The 18,130-nt window shown below is 40.7% G+C and overlaps 1 protein-coding gene across 2 annotated transcripts in view; it reads left to right on the top strand.

The window, feature by feature from the left end:
- Positions 1 to 1,439: 1,439 nt before the first annotated feature.
- The window catches only part of inpp5d (inositol polyphosphate-5-phosphatase D), a 60,542-nt gene continuing 43,851 nt past the window's right edge, over positions 1,440 to 18,130 (top strand). The window contains exons 1-4 of one of the 2 annotated variants that reach the window (XM_034180677.1): positions 1,440 to 1,861; positions 2,265 to 2,328; positions 9,875 to 10,010; positions 10,111 to 10,255. In XM_034180677.1, coding sequence (XP_034036568.1) covers positions 1,722 to 1,861; positions 2,265 to 2,328; positions 9,875 to 10,010; positions 10,111 to 10,255 — 485 coding nt within the window. In that variant the 5' untranslated portion in view covers positions 1,440 to 1,721. The remainder of the gene's footprint in view (positions 1,862 to 2,264; positions 2,329 to 9,874; positions 10,011 to 10,110; positions 10,256 to 18,130) is intronic. The other variant, XM_034180676.1, reaches the window with a different exon arrangement.

The raw sequence follows: 18,130 nt of genomic DNA, 5'->3' as shown, positions 1-18,130 counted from the left end.
AAGAAAGTCATCATTAACAAACAGAAGGGGATAGAGATAGATATGTTTGCTCACTGCATTTTACAGGGAACATGTCTTGGTGTTTCCAAAGCTGAGGATTATAATACATGTAAATGCATCAAAAGCTGGGAACATGCGTATTGACACAACTGTGCGTAATCGTTCTGAACGGCGGAAAGTTCACTTTGCTGCTCTCAGCAGTTCTTCAATGTAAATATAATAATCAGTATTCAGCAGTGTTGGGGAAAGTAACTTTGGAAAGTTACTTCATTAGTTAATCTATACAGTTCTATTTTACAGTTACTTCTTATATTTACTTCATTCAGCAGCTGCGGACACCTTGTCCGCAGCTGCTGAATGTAATTAATAAAGTTACTCATAATCTAATTTGGTTATTTTTAAGATTCAGTACTCAGAAAAGTAACTATTAGTTACTTTGCTGATTAGTTACTTTTCTGATTGCTCAATCTTACGAGTAACCAAGTTACATTACTCGTTACCTTATCAGTTACATTACTTATTAGTTGCAAGTTTTCTGCAGATTCTAATCAAGTAATTGCATAAAGCACCTGTATAAAGCAACTAAAAAAGTAACTAAAAAAGTAACTTGTCAAAGTTACTTTCCACAACACTGGTATTCAGTTTACTGCATGTTTATTGTGTTTTATATTACTGCTTTGTGTCAAATTAATAATTTTATATTACTGTAATCATTTTCAGTTAACTGTGGCTGCAAAGTATGAAGTCATGTTTCATAGAACATTTTGAATTATTTTGTTCTTTGCAACTTTCACCTGGAAAAAAAACTTGTTTCTACTGTGGTGAAAATATCTGAACTGTACACCTACTTTCTTTTGTCATAACATCACAAATTTGTATAAAAAATCCCTGTAAAGGCCACATTATTGCTTTGATTGTGAATGTTTTTCTTACTGTACGTTGGAAGCTGAGTGGTGCGGTACAAACCTCCTCAGCTTCAGTGGCGTGTCACTGCGTCGTTCTCTGTTGGCGTCATGTGATGTGCACTGTGGTTTATGAGCAACTCGTTTTTCTCCTCTTATTTCTGCAACACTTCCTGTCCATCACATGAACATGTCAAACTATTCTAAAGTTACATTTCCTGAAAGTCTACATTGTAGACAAACCCACGATTTCCTGATTCATAACTAACACACTTGTCACTGTCGTGTAAAGTGTGTGATGGTGAAGTTAAATGTATTAATGCAGGGTTTTTTTTTTATTTTTTATTGAAAGTAGAATGAAATGTTTTGCCTGCATTTTTTTGTACTTCCCTTTTTTTCTGGCTTGTCAAAGCTGCCACTCATGACAAATTTTCTGAGCAGCTGGCTTTAACACAAGGAACGTTGGCGGGGAAAATTTTTCCTGAGTGACTTGGTTAATCATTAATTTATAACGCAAGTTTCCACTCGGCAGAGAAAGTTTAGATTTCCATTTACAGCTTTGTGGATCTGTAACATTTCAGGCAAACATGGACCCTCCTCTCAGTTCACAAAAGAGGAAGCTGTGCATGCAGCAGCTTCCGTTTAAAGCTTTCGACCAGCTCAGATGCACACGGACAACCGTGAGGGAAAGGACATTAAAAAAAAATGCAATGTGGAAAATGAAAATAGCCAGAAAGAGAAACTGAATCTACATCAGTTTGGTCTGTGGTGCACTTTTAGAGCAGATGCAAAACTCTTGAACGTCGCCTCAAAAACAAGATGCCAAGCTATCAGCCTTGGTGCCATGGCAATATAACCCGATCCAAAGCTGAGGACCTGCTGTCTAAAGCCGGGAGAGATGGAAGCTTCTTGATCCGGGACAGTGAGTCCATACAAGGGGCGTATGCCCTCTGTGTTTTGTAAGTAAACACTGTTTCTAACTTTTGCACACGCCAGAACTTAGCACCTCACTTATTCAAGTCACCATTGTGACATTTTCAGAGAAATGATGGTAAATTTTTTTTAAAAAGTGGGGGGGGGGGGGGGGGTGCAGGATACAGCAATAACTGTGAGGAATAAATGATCACAATTTGATAAAACTGTCAATCATTTATTGATATTTAAAGGCTACAGTCGTGCTACCTACATTTTTCAGCACATACTTGACATTGCAGTGCAGTATTAGTTCCCTTTTATTTGCATACTCCGCTGCCGCAAAGCCAACACAACACAACCTGCATTTGAAAAAGTGCAACAAACCGATGCCATGACCATTAGAGTGTTCCTCTTACGGTGACAGATATTTTACTATTTTACCGACAGATACCAGAACTGTGTTTACACCTACAGAATCCTGCCAAATGAAGATAAGAGGCTTTCTGTCCAGGTGGGTTCACAATAAGACAAGTGCACTCTCAAAATTATATCATTTTCAGGATTTAATCCAGTGATTACACCACACATCAAGAGAAAGGGATCTGTCTCATGAACGCACAATGTCACCATTTTGAAATAGAGAGAGAGAGCACAGTGACACCACACCTACATGTCAAAATAACGTGTAATGGTCACAGAGCAGGTAATTCAGTGGATATGGAAGGTGACCTGCCAATGCGTAGACCTGGGATCGAATGCTGATCATGCTACCTGTCTGTGTCCTTGGACAAGACGCTTCATTACCATTGTCCCAGTGCACCCAGTTGTAAATGGGTATCATCCTTGGATGGGGAAGTAACCTGTATTGCATTGGTGCCAACTCTCATCCACGTCATGCTACACCATCAGGCGATAAGCAAAGGCACCTCGTGGCCTTCAACAGACTTATGTGTCTTCATCTCCTCCCTCAGTTTTGCAACAACAAATCAATTTCAAAGACTATGTATTTTGAAAACCAATCTGGCAGCAATGTGCTGACTTTTTCATCCTCATGTTCAGCAGTGATGGATTAAACAAATAATGTGAAAAATAACAGTGCCAACACTGGTACAACCCTTCTGGAGTACTGTGCCCTCTGCTGGGCAATGAGTCTTGTGATAATTGTAATGATACTCTGATCATACGGTCAGGGTTGGGTAGGATTACTTTGAAATGTAATCCAAAAGTAATCAGATTACAAGTAATCCAAATGTATGTACATACATACATGTAATCCACATGTATTCTTTCAAAGTAATCCTACCCAACCTTGCATACGGTGCACGCTTAACTTGGGAAAATACAGTTTTTCTGCTCCATGATCAATGTTCAAGAAAGGATAGTTTTGGAACCTTTCACATGAAGACGCCCTCAACTTAGGTGGTGCCGGGAGCGAGCGGTTAAAAATGCCACTATTATTTACAAAGCTGGTTTACCACCCAATCAGCCAACTGACTATTGTATGATTTATAGATCATGATTATACACATAAAAAAAAAAAATTAAGCCCAAATAAGAGAGAGAGAGAGAGAGAGAGAAGGTACTGTTGCCGCACTCCCCCCACATCCACAACACCACAAAACCGTCTTGGTGCAGTGGATGGCAACCACCCAACAGACAACTGATTCATGCCCACAACTGTAAAATAACCACCTATCTGCTGCAGACAGGTGAAACGTGGGCAACAACTTGGTCTTCTCCAGTCAAAGAGATGCCCACGCATGGCTATTATTATATTATGACATATTATTCTATTTTTTTCCACAAAAATTGATTATCCCTGTACCAAAGAGTACATTGTGAGACTGCAGATTTTTCAAACAGGTGCACTTCCTTTTTTGTTATTTTCTATACAAATATTTTAATCATTAACACTGTCAAAAAATGAATAAATAAAATGATCCTGCATGCCAACCAGATGCAGGCCAAAGACATTCACACAGTTCGAGTCATAGCTGTCTCAGCATTTATCATGAAACTCAAAACAGCACAATCATGAGCAGAGAAGACTCCAACACCTGCAGCAGCGCAACAGAACGCACAACAACATCTACCGCAACACTGTAACGTCTTTGTTTCATGCAAGCTTGGACACTTAAACATAATACAATGGACGATATAGAAGATGCAAAAAAAAAAAAAAAATTTAATTTAAAAAATCCACAGTGCAAAGCTACTAACATTATCTTGACTTCAGTTTCATTTATTTGACACACTGTCTGGTTAGTCATGTTTTGTGTGGTCCACTTCATTTTATTTGTTATTGTACATCCAATTCTGCATTTCAGGCCTTCAACACAATCCAATAAAAGTTGGGATTGGACAATTTAGGGCAAGTAAGGAAGCAAAAAAAAAAAAAAAATTTATATGATATTATTTCAAACAGGTGATATCAACAGGTGTTCATAAACAGGATTTGGTACAAAAGAATTATCCACAAAAGGCTGAGTCACTCGGGAGCAAAAATGGCCAAAGGATCTCCAGTTTGTCAACAAATGCATGAGAAAGTTATTGAACTGTTTAAAAACAATGGTATTCAAAGAAGGATGGGAAAGGATGTATATATTTCACCCTCAATAATGCAATATATCATTAAACGTTTCAAGGAATATGGAGGAATTTCAGTGCATGAATGGCAACAGTATAAGCCTAAGATGAACACGTGCAATTGCAGATCCATTAGAAGGGACATCATGAAGGAAAGTCATTCATCAATATCTGATGTAAGGACATAGAAAATGGCCTGCTTTGGAAGACCTTTTTTATGCACTACAATATACAAATAATGGATGGTAAGGAGTCCAACATAGAGAAATATTGGATGAAGAAAAGTTATATTGGACAAACGCCGAGTCCAATAGAACTTTTCTTCATCCAATATTTCTCTGTGTTGGACGACTTGCCATCCATCAACTGTTATGTTCTCCACCCTCCTCCCAAATTAAGCCGCACCTCAGCATAAAATTTTCCTAACAACTTTGCAAGCCCTTGCCTGTCAAGTTCTGTCCAGTGACAGTTTGTTGATTCAGCTCCAATTGCTGTGATTGACGATTTTGATGCGATGAATGCTTCTAAAACGTCTGATTGGCTAGCTGTTGGCAGTAAATTCTAATGCTATTGGTCAGTGGGAACCGATCCAATATAACTTTTGGTCCTAGCCTTTTTGGATCCTTTTGGATCCAACATAACTTTCTGGCGCCAAGCATGCCAAAATACAGGTAAATGATGGACAGAAAGGCTAATCTGTGATTGGCTATTGCAATCTGAGTGGAGAATATTAGAGAATAACATTCACAAATCCCACGTAAAACTTTATTTTCCAAAAAAACAGAAATAAAAAGAAAAGAAGACTTGTGTAAACTTTATTTAGAAGTGGTGTCAACACTTCTGGGTTAAGAGGCATCTGGGTTGGCCCATCACACAGTGGAAATGTGTATTGTGGTCATACGATTCAGTATTCCAGTCATTTTATGGAGAAAATGAACGCCGTGTGGTCCAGATCAAAATGGGAAAAAAGCAAAACATCCAGACTCGTCAGCAGCAACAACTCCAAAGCCAGGGTTAGAAAACCAGTCAGTATCTGGTGTGACCACTATTTGCCTCACGCAGTGCAACACATCTCCTTCACATAGAGTTGATCAGGTTGTTGATTGTGGCCTGTGGAATGTTGGTCCACTACTCTTCAGTGGCTGTGCGAAGTTGCTTGTTATTGGCAGGAACTGGAACACGCTGTACACGCAACCCAGTCTCACGGCATGTTGTGATTCAGCAGCATGAAAAAGCACCATGTTTTCATCACGGCAGCACAAATTAATTCTAATACATTCCATGATGGTTGCACGAAATTAAAAGTGAAGCAGGGGGGAAGGAGTAGGGTTAGTAATAGTGAGTTAAAAAAAAACCTGTTATGAAAATTTGAATCATTTTGTGATGGGAGCACAAAAAAAATGTGACACTGGGCTGGTATACACCAATCCAGAGCATCCTAAACATGCTCAATGGGTAACAAGTCAACTCAATCAATCAACTTTTTTCTTATATAGCGCCAAATCACAACAAACAGTTGCCCCAAGGCGCTCCATATTGCAAGGCAAGGCCATACAACAACTATGAAAAACCCCAACGGTCAAAACGACCCCCTATGAGTCTGGTGAGTATGTTGGCCATGCAAGACCTGGGATGTTTTCATCTTCCAGGAAGTATGTACAGATTCTTGCAACATGGTGCTGTGCATTATCCTGCTGCAACATTAGGTGATGGTCATGGATGTATGGCACAACAATCTGCTTCAGGATCTCGTCACGGTATCTCTGTACATTCAAAATGCCATCAATAAAATGCACCTGTGTTCGCTGTCCATAACATATGCCTGCCCATAGCATAACCCCACCGCCACCACAGGCCACTCGATCCACAACATTGACATCAGAAAACCACTCACTCACACGACACCACACATGCTGTCTGCCATCTGCCCTGAACAGTGAAAACTGGGATTCATCCATGAAGAGAACACCTCTCCAATGTGTCAGACTTATAGAAACCAAAGGGGAATAGACTGGGATCTTTATCATAAGACCCTGGCATCCCTCCTAGGGGGTAGAATTGTCAGAATTAAGACTGTACAAGATATAGAAACTGAAGTTTCCAATTTATAGGACACTGTGTAGAGCAGAGGTCTCAAACTCATTCCAAAAAGGACAGAGAGGGTGCAGGCTTTCTTTGCAGCGACCCACTCAACCAGGTGATTTCACTGATTAACATCACTTTGAGTAGGTGGAATCATTTAATCAGTGAAATCACCTGGCGAAGTGGGTGGTTGCAAAAAAACAAACAAAAACCCTATCATTTCTGGAATGAGTTTGAGACCTCTGGTGTAGAGGGCCTATGAGATGGTGTGTCCTTAGAAGAAGCCTGGTAAGAAGCCATCATGGTGGACACCGGAGCTAACAGGACTCCGGCAAGAAGTGAGGGCCAAGTGGCACAGATATAGAGCTCAAACATCTGGAAAAAGATGGGAGCAAACCTTCTTCCAAAGAAGCTAAACATTTAGACCTATCAGTCTCACATCATTCCTTTTGAAAGGTTTGGAGAGACTGATTGATATGTCAGAGATTATGCTCTTAAAAGGTCACCACTCAATGTAAGGCAACATGCATATCAAACAGGGCTCTCCAAAGAGACGGCCCTGCATGTTCTTGTTCTGAAAACTGAGAGAACCCTATCTGATCGACAATACAGATTAGGTGGGTTTTTTTTTTTTTTTCGATATTCAGGGAGCATTTGATAATGTATCAGTTGATTCTATCAAAGTAGCTCTGCAGTCCAAAGATGTGAACAGTTCTGTAACCAGATGGATTGTTGCCATGCTGCAATGTAGAAGGGCAACAACTTCACTTGGTGACAGTACAGTGATGATGGCGGTGAAGTGCGGGTGTCCTCAAGGAGGGGTATGTCTCCTTTTTGTTGTTTACTTGTTGTGAACAGCCTTCTCGCTGAATTAAATAATCTCAGACTGTACACCCAAGGATATGCAGATGATTTAGTGGTCTTTATTGAGGGATTCTGTTTGAGGACTGTTTCAGCACTCATGCAGAATCCTCTCAGGATAGTAGAGAAGTGGTGTGTGTCCAACAGTTTGTCTGTGAATCCACACAAAACAGTTATGGTCCTCCTCATAAATAATTAAACCAAATTTGGTCTAGTTCTACCAAAATTGGTCGGTATCGAGCTAAGACTATCTCAGACGGTTAAGTTCCTTGATGTCTATTTTGATAAACTTAACTTGGAAGAGACACATAACTGAGATTACAAACCTCAGTCATGGATATAAGGGTGTCCTCTTTGGTTGACTGGAGGGTGTCCAGTTTGGTAATCTCAGATTCACATATTGGCTTTTTGTACATGGTGAGGTTCTACTTGCTTCATCAGACAGTCACATCTGATGCGCGCTTAGCAGGTTTGATGCAGAGTGTGAAGCAACTATGATGAGGATCAGTACCTCCAAATCTGACACTATGGTCCACTGTCAAAAAAGGGCAGCTTTTCCCCTCTGAGTTGGGGGAAAATTATTGTCCCAAGTAAAGCAGTTCAAGTATCTAGGGGTCTTGTTCATAGGTGGGGGTAAGATGAAGCATGAGTTTGATAGATGCTGTGGTGCTGAGTTTGAGGTCCTACAGATGTTGTATCAAAGCATCATGGTCAAGAAAGAGCTGAGGCAGAAGGTCATATTCACTCCTATCCTCTTCTCCTGTCATTAGCTCTGGGCAATGACCAAAAGAACAAGAACATGTACAAGTGGCAAAAAATGAAGGTTCTCCATAGGGTGTCTGTGGTAACCCTTAGAGACCCAGTGAGAAGCTCAAATATTTGGTAGGGACTCAGAGTAGAGGCACTGCTTCTTTGCATCGAAAGGAGTCAGCTGAGGTGATTTGGTCGCCTCCCTAGAAAAGACACAAAATATGTTGGAGGGATTATGTGTCCCATTTGGCTAGGGAATACCTTGGAATTCCCCAGGAACTGATAGAGGACCTGGCTAAGCAGGGAAATGTGGGACGAACTGCTAAATCTGTTGCCACCATAACCTGGACAAGTGGTAGACTGTGAAGAATGGTACTTTGTACCACAAAATGGCACAAAGTACCATTACACCATTACACATTACCATTACACTGATAACAAAATAAATAATAAATAGAAAAAACAATAAATGTTGATGAACTGCCTTTTACTGGAAACACTGTTACCAATGTTTCCTGAGTAAAAAATTGAACATAAAAGTTTGACATTGTGACATATTTAGTGTAATTTAGAACAGGCCATTATAAATCAAAATCTTCTGAAAACAAACAAAAACAACAATCTTGTACTGTTGCATACCGTAAGATGTGTTTGCAGGAGGAATGGGACAAAATAACACCTGAAATGCTTGTATCCTCAATGTCAAAAAATCTTTTCAGTGTTCCAAGAAGAAATGGCAACATTACAAAGTGGCGAATGCTTTAGTGTTCCAACTTTTATTGGAATGTGTGCAGGCCTGGAATACAGGTATGTACGTATATTAACAAATGAAATGAAGCTGACATAAGATACCTTGAGTTCATAGTATTTGAGATGTCAACAGGTGATTGTAATCATGATTTGGTACAAAGCAGTGCCTGTCTTTGAGGAGCAGAGACAGGCATAGGACCTCCAGTTTGTCAGCAAATGTGTGAAATAATCTTTAAAATGTTTTAAAACAATGTTCCTCAAAGAAAGATTAGAATGGACTTGTATATATCTCTCTATAATGCACACAATATTATTAAATGAATAAAGGAATCTGGAATGTGTCTTGGACTTAATTTACAACAGTTATGAAGAAATACAAACAGTATGGCACTCTACGGTAAATCTATGTGGAGCAGACAGTTCTCAAAAACTAAGAGACTGTTCAAGAAGGAGACAAGTGAGGAAAGCCACCAAGACACCTAGACATCGCTGAAGAAGTTATAGGCTTCTGTGGCTGCAGCTGGAGAAATTGTGCATCGTGCACGTTTTGAATTTTGCATCATTAGTTCTACAACTTCGTGGTGGAGTGGCACAGAGAAGGATTTTCTGAAAAAGATGATGTGAAATTTCAGCTAGTTTGCCAGAAGGTACATGAGATATGCAAGCCTCGATTAGGTCTGTTTTATTGTATAAAAAATCCTTCTCTGCTCCACTTCACTATGAGGCTGTGAGTGGTGGTGCAACAGATAAAAGTTGAAAAGTTGCACAATGCACAGTTTCTCCAATCACAGAACAAAAAGCTCTTTGAAAGCCTCACAGTGCAGCAGCTAATTGAAATAATGAAATGATCTTGGAAGATGGCTACAAGAAAAGAAGAAAGAGTAATTCTGAGTATTTTTGCCAAATCTGATGCTTGTACTACCATTCCCCTGAAATATTATACGCTACACTGTCTGACATTTCTCTTGTGCTGACATTTTCTTTGAGCCTGCTTCAGATGTTTATGTCTGCTCTAATGTGTCCACCAGGCGTCTGACGGAGTCCCCATCAGGTTCTTCTCTCTGCTGGGTAAGCTGGTGGAGGCATACTACAGTCCCAACATGGGTCTTGTCACACACCTACAGTTTGCCGTCCACAGGGAGGAAGAGATGGAGGAAGAGCCAGGTCACATGCATTAATATCATCTATATACTGAGGCTTTACTTAAAAAGAGCATCTGTCTGCCATAATTAAACACAATAAATGGACTGTCTTTGTCCTGCAGAATCCAGTGATCAACCGCCACAGCTTCCACCCAGGACCTTCTCAGCCAATGAGCTGAAAGACAGTGACACCAAATCGTCCGAACCAGCCTGCAAATCCTTATCTGAGATCTACATGATGAGACTGCAGCATACAGACATGTCCACGTACGGTTCTCAGACACTTGCCTGACACAAAGCATCTGTAAGATGTAGGGCCCTATCTTGCCAGTCAATAATGTTAAGTATATAAGGCATAGTGCAAATGCTGTTGGTGACTGTCAGACAATTTTTTGCTATTTAAGCAAAGGTGTCAAGCAGAAGTGTGAAACCCAGCTTCAGAAAGTAAAAACCCTCCCATGTGTTGCTTCTACCTGTGCACCTAAAACAGGTGATCTCAATAATTAGCTCGTCCACCTGCCTGAAGAGCTAAACTAATTACATTCAGCTGGTTTATTGGGAAGATGGAACAAATATGTGGCTGGAATTTTACTTTCTGAAGTTGGATTTGACACCTCTGTATTTCAGCACAAAATTGGGTGCTGAGTGCAAACGGGCTGGATAAAATCATCCAATTATAAATGAATGATTGGAGCCATAACATACAATCAGCCAAACAGAGTGACACCTGTCACTGGCTTTAAGACACAAATGTACCAAGTGCACAGAGCATTGCTACTGAGGGGTCACATTCAGAAGTGAGAGGTTTTCTGGTGAGGAAATAGATCTTCACAAACAAACGCATGCAGAATCAGCAGGCTAAAGAGATATAATGTTGGAAGTGTAGTGACTGTTATGGCAGTTGGATTAACACCTGTTGCATCCACCTGTTATGTGGACCACCGTGTATGAATCATGCAAATAAGGTGCAGCTGTTTCAGCTAGTCTTTGAGATAGATGTCACACACAAATTTATTAAGGAATGAAAGTGTGAGCCCTGATGTCTGCATCCCTTTTATATGTAGGATAAAAACTGATTCTAACTGGAAACAGAATCAGTTTTTATCTTGCTGATTACTGCCATTACTGCTTTATCTATGCATTGTGATGCAGATGGATTCAGTGACCTTTTGTTTTCTATTAGGCTGGAGTGGGTGAATGTTTTTTTTTTTTTTTTTCAAAGCAGGAGTTGTTACCAAGCCCCAACCTTCCATCCTGTTAGACGAGGCAAAAGTAGAAGGCATTTTTGAACTTCATTTTTCCACCAAATTCACACTTTGCCCATTTATGATTTGACCTTGAATGAATCAGTAAAGCACTGCCAAGATGGCAACCTCCAGATCTGCCCAAATTGAGATTCAAAACTTTTTTTTCAGAACACCTTTGGGTGATGGGTTTGTCCAGTACACACACACACACACACACACATATACACTCAACAAAAATATAAACGCAACACTTTTGGTTTTGCTCCCATTTTGTATGAGATGAACTCAAAGATCTAAAACTTTTTCCACATACACAGTATCACCATTTCCCTCAAATATTGTTCACAAACCAGTCTAAATCTGTGATAGTGAGCACTTCTCCTTTGCTGAGATAATCCATCCCACCTCACAGGTGTGCCACACCAAGATGCTGATTAGACACCATGATTAGTGCACAGGTGTGCCTTAGACTGTCCACAATAAAAGGCCACTCTGAAAGGTGCAGTTTTGTTTCATGGGGGGGGGATACCAGTCAGTATCTGGTGTGACCACCATTTGCCTCATGCAGTGCAACACATCTCCTTCGCATAGAGTTGATCAGGTTGTCAATTGTGGCCTGTGGAATGTTGGTCCACTCCTCTTCAATGGCTGTGCGAAGTTGCTGGATATTGGCAGGAACTGGTACACGCTGTCGTATACGCTGGTCCAGAGCATCGGTATCTCTGTGCATTCAAAATGCCATCAATAAAATGCACCTGTGTTCTTCGTCCATAACAGATGCCTGCCCATACCATAACCCCACCGCCACCATGGGCCACTCGATCCACAACATTGACATCAGAAAACCGCTCACCCACACGACGCCACACACGCTGTCTTCCATCTGCCCTGAACAGTGTGAACTGGGATTCATCCGTGAAGAGAACACCTCTCCAACGTGCCAAACGCCAGCGAATGTGAGCATTTGCCCACTCAAGTCGGTTACGACGACGAACTGGAGTCAGGTCGAGACCCCGATGAGGACGACGAGCATGCAGATGAGCTTCCCTAAGATGGTTTCTGACAGTTTGTGCAGAAATTCTTTGGTTATGCAAACCGATTGTTTCAGCAGCTGTCCGAGTGGCTGGTCTCAGACGATCTTGGAGGTGAACATGCTGGATGTGGAGGTCCTGGGCTGGTGTGGTTACACGTGGTCTGCGGTTGTGAGGCTGGTTGGATGTACTGCCAAATTCTCTGAAACGCCTTTGGAGACGGCTTATGGTAGAGAAATGAACATTCAATACACGAGCAACAGCTCTGGTTGACATTCCTGCTGTCAGCATGCCAATTGCACGCTCCCTCAAATCTTGCGACATCTGTGGCATTGTGCTGTGTGATAAAACTGCACCTTTCAGAGTGGCCTTTTATTGTGGGCAGTCTAAGGCACACCTGTGCACTAATCATGGTGTCTAATCAGCATCTTGGTATGGCACACCTGTGAGGTGGGATGGATTATCTCAGCAAAGGAGAAGTGCTCACTATCACAGATTTAGACTGGTTTGTGAACAATATTTGAGGGAAATGGTGATATTGTGTATGTGGAAAAAGTTTTAGATCTTTGAGTTCATCTCATACAAAATGGGAGCAAAACCAAAAGTGTTGCGTTTATATTTTTGTTGAGTGTACATATGATTTCTTTTTTTTTAAAATAAGTTTTCAAAAATTTCAGAAAAACGTTATTCATGTTGTCATTATGGGGTGTTGTGAATAGAATTTTGAGGAGGAAATTAATTTACTTCATTTTAGAATAAGACTGTAACATAAAACGTGGAAAAAGTGAATACTTTCCAGGTGTACTGTATGCTGAATGAAATCTAAAGTTTGGATCCTATCTACACCAGAGTTGGGGTCACTGGGCTCAATATTGACTTACTTAAAATATGTCTCCTTGCAAATTTAACAGAATAGTCACATTTGTTCTGCTCTACCATTTAATCTGAGTGCAAAATTGCAGGGCTATAAACAGCCTAACAGTCAGTCTATAAATTAATAAACAAGTGGGGTGTGGGCAAGAACCCAGATGACCTGGGTAGGATGACCACTTAGATGATCTTTTTCAATTTCAATTTATTTTCATTAATATAGTGCCAGATCACAACAAAGTTGCCTCAAAGCGCTTCACACAAGTAAGGTCCAACCTTACCAACCCACAGAGCAAGCACACAGGCGACAGTAGTAAAGAAAAACTCCCTCTGATGATTTGAGAAAGAAACCTCAAGCAGACCAGACTCAAAGGGGTGACCCTCTGCTTGGGCCATACTACAGACACAATTTACAAAACAATTTACAAAAGGAATACACAGGAAATTTGCCGGTGCACAGGACGGGAGGGTTGCAGAAACAGACACCACACCCATCTCTGGATGGAGCTGCACCTCAACCAGAGAGAAAAAAGAATCAGGCATCAGAAAGAAAACAAATACAGTATAATTTGTCAGCATTAAGCAACAAGAAAAACAGAAGAAATAGTAAGGTGATCGCCAGCCACGAGCCCTAAACTTCACTAAAAGACCCACACTTGAGATAAAGTTGAGGCCGCGGCCCACTCCATTTCCTAATAAAATGAATTTAAAAGGGTAAAAAGCATAGAAACATACTATGCCAGTATGCTAGCCATATGAAAGGGAAAATAAGTGTGTCTTAAGTCTAGACTTGAAAGTCTCTACAGAATCTGACTTTTATTGATGCAGGGAGATCATTCCACAGAACAGGGGCATGATAAGAGAAAGTTGTGTGACCCACAGACTTTTTATTCACCCAAGGGACACAAAGTAGTCCTGCATGCTGAGAACGCAGAGCCCGGGAGGGTACGTAGGGTTTAATTAGGTCAGCTAGGTAGGGAGGTGCCAGTCTGTCAACAATTTTATAGGCTAGTAGCAGAACCTTAAAATCTGATCTCACAGGGACAGGAAGCCAGTGAAGAGATGCCAAAAAGGGTGTAATGGAGTCAAACTTTTTGGTTCCACTCAAACGTCTGGCAGCAGCATTTTGAACCAATTGGAGACCCCTAATGCTTGACTGCGGTAAACCAGAAAATAGAACATTGCAGTAGTCCAATCTAGAAGAAACAAACGCATGAATCAGGGTCTCATCATCAGCCATAGACGGGATGGGAAGAATCTTCGCTATTTTTCACAGGTGGAAGAAAGCAGTCCTCGTAATATCTCTAATGTAGAAGTCAAAGGACAATATAGGATTAAAAATTACCCCAAAGTTCCTCACTGTGTCAGTGTGATGTATGACACACAAGCCTAGGCTAAGCATAAGCTGGTCAAATTGATGCCGATGTCTCACTGGACCAAGACCCATCATTTCAGTCTTGTCAGAGTTGAAAAGTAGGAAATTGCTAGACATCCAGCTTTTCACTGATGCAAGGCAGTCCTCTAAGGATTTTATGTGGGTGAGATTACCAGCAGTTATTGGCATGTATAACTGAGTATCATCAGCAAAGCAATGAAAGGTAATCCCAAAATGCCGAAATATGTGTCCAACGGGTGCTATATAAAGGGAGAAAAGCAGGGGGTCTAAGACAGACCCCTGCGAAACCCCAAATTTCATGTCACTAAGATTAGAGGTAGTGTTATTGTACAACCCCAATTCCAATGAAGTTGGGACATTGTGTAAAATGTAAATAAAACAGAATACAATGATTTGCAAATCCTCTTCAACCTATATTCAATTGAATACACCACAAAGACAAGATATTTAATGTTCAAACTGATAAACTTTATTGTTTTGTGAAAATATTTGCTCATTTTGGATTGGGACGGGGCAACAAAAGACTGGGAAAGTTGATGAATGCTCAAAGAACACCTGTTTGGAAGCAGGTGAGTGTCATGATTGGGTATAAAAGGAGCATCCCCAAAAGGCTCCACTGTTCACAAGCAACGATAGGGCGAGGATCACCACTTTGTGAACAACTGCATGAAAAAAAATAGTCCAACAGTTTAAAAACAATATTTCTCAATGTTGCAAGGAATTTAGGGATTCCATCATCTACAGTCCATAATATAATCAGAAGATTCAGAGAATGTGGAGAACTTTCTACACATAAGCGACAAGGCCGAAAACCAACACTGAATGCCTGTGACCTTCGATCCCTCAGGTGGTACTGCATTAAAAACCAACATCATTGTGTAAAGGATCTTACCGTGTGGGCTCAGGAACACTTCAGAAAACCATTGTCAATTAACACAGTTCGTCGCTACATCTACAAGTGCAAGTTAAAACCATCCAGATTGTTACCAGCACAAATTTCAAAAGCCAGAATCAGTGATGGTATGGGGGTGTGTTAGTGCCCATGGCATGGGCAACGTACACATCTGTGATGGCACCATCAATGCTGAAAGGTACATCCAGGTTTTGGAGCAACACATGCTGCCATCCAAGCAACGACTTTTTCAGGGACGTCCCTGCTTTTTTCAGTAAGACAATGCCAAGCCACATTCTGCACATGTTACAACAGCGTGGCTTCATAGTAAAAGAGTTCGGGTACTAGACTGGCCTGCCTGCAGTCCTGACCTGTCGCCCACTGAAAATGTGTGGGGCATAATGAAGCACAAAATATGACAACGGAGACCCCGGACTGTTGAACAACTGAAGTTGTATATCAAGCAAGAATGGGAAAGAATTCCACCTACAAAGCTTCAACAATTAGTGTCCTCAGTTCCCAAACACTCATTGAGTGTTGATAGAAGGAAAGGTGATGTAACACAGTCGATACATACCACTGTCCCAGCTTTTTTAAAACGTGCTGCAGGCATCCATTTCAAAATGAGCAAATATTTGCACAAAAACAATAACATTTATCAGTTTGAACATTAAATATCTTGTCTTTGTGGTGTATTCAATTGAATATAGGTTGAAGAGGATTTGCAAATCATTGTATTCTGTTTTCATTTCCATTTTACACAATGTCCCAACGTCATTGGAATTGGGGTTGTACAAACACAGTGAGAACAACTAGTCAGGTGTGATGTCAACCATGCAAGGGCATTCCCAATGATCCCAAAATGATTCTCCAACCTATCGAGTAGAATATGATGATCCATGGTATCAAACGCAGCACTAAGATCTAACAGCACCAGAACCGTAGTTGTGTCCGAATCCATTGCAAACAGAAGATCATTCACCACTTTAGTGAGAGCTGTCTCTGTGGAATCATATTTTCTAAAAGCAGACTGCAGTGGCTCAAAAAGATCATTCTCAGTAAGGTGGTCCACAAGCTGTTGTGAAACCACCTTTTCCAGAATTTTAGTGCAAAATGATAGATTTGATATCGGCCTATAGTTTTTCAATACACTAGGGTCGAGATTAGATTTCTTAAGTAATGGTTTAATCACTGCAGATTTGAAACATTTAGGAACAGATCCAGAGGTTAATGAGAGATTAATAATTTCCAGCACAGTCGGTCCAACAATGGGTGACGGGTCCTTAAACAGTTTTGTTGATATGGGATCAAATATGCAGGTTGTGTTTTTATAGACATTGTGGAGTTCCACAAGGTTCTGTGCTAGGACCAATTTTATTCACTTTATACATGCTTCCCTTAGGCAGTATTATTAGACGGTATTGCTTAAATTTTCATTGTTACGCAGATGATACCCAGCTTTATCTATCCATGAAGCCAGAGGACACACACCAATTAGCTAAACTGCAGGATTGTCTTACAGACATAAAGACATGGATGACCTCTGATTTCCTGCTTTTAAACTCAGATAAAACTGAAGTTATTGTACTTGGCCCCACAAATCTTAGAAACATGGTGTCTAACCAGATCCTTACTCTGGATGGCATTACCCTGACCTCTAGTAATACTGTGAGAAATCTTGGAGTCATTTTTGATCAGGATATGTCATTCAAAGCGCATATTAAACAAATATGTAGGACTGCTTTTTTGCATTTACGCAATATCTCTAAAATCAGAAAGGTCTTGTCTCAGAGTGATGCTGAAAAACTAATTCATGCATTTATTTCCTCTAGGCTGGACTATTGTAATTCATTATTATCAGGTTGTCCTAAAAGTTCCCTAAAAAGCCTTCAGTTAATTCAAAATGCTGCAGCTAGAGTACTGACGGGGACTAGAAGGAGAGAGCATATCTCACCCATATTGGCCTCTCTTCATTGGCTTCCTGTTAATTCTAGAATAGAATTTAAAATTCTTCTTCTTACTTATAAGGTTTTGAATAATCAGGTCCCATCTTATCTTAGGGACCTCGTAGTACCATATCACCCCAATAGAGCGCTTCGCTCTCAGACTGCAGGCTTACTTGTAGTTCCTAGGGTTTGTAAGAGTAGAATGGGAGGCAGAGCCTTCAGCTTTCAGGCTCCTCTCCTGTGGAACCAGCTCCCAATTCAGATCAGGGAGACAGACACCCTCTCTACTCTTAAGATTAGGCTTAAAACTTTCCTTTTTGCTAAAGCTTATAGTTAGGGCTGGATCAGGTGACCCTGAACCATCCCTTAGTTATGCTGCTATAGACGTAGACTGCTGGGGGGTTCCCATGATGCACTGTTTCTTTCTCTTTTTGCTCTGTATGCACCACTCTGCATTTAATCATTAGTGATCGATCTCGTTTTGACCGTTGGGGTTTTACATAATTATTGTATGGCCTTGCCTTACAATATAAAGCGCCTTGGGGCAACTGTTTGTTGTGATTTGGCGCTATATAAAAAAATTGATTGATTGATTGATTGATAGACATTACCAGTTTTGTCAGCACGCCGAGTGAGATACTATCAAATTATGTAAATCTAGGTAATGCCTCAGTGATGGCACCCACCTCAATAGCAGGGTGTAGTGGCTGGGTTAAGGCATGCTGGGATATGTTTACCTGAATGTCATCTATTTTCTTCT

This window comes from Thalassophryne amazonica, chromosome 10, assembly GCF_902500255.1.
Source record: "Thalassophryne amazonica chromosome 10, fThaAma1.1, whole genome shotgun sequence".
In the NCBI taxonomy this organism is placed as follows: Eukaryota; Metazoa; Chordata; class Actinopteri; order Batrachoidiformes; family Batrachoididae; genus Thalassophryne; species Thalassophryne amazonica.
This window is presented reverse-complemented; position numbering and strand designations above follow the sequence as displayed.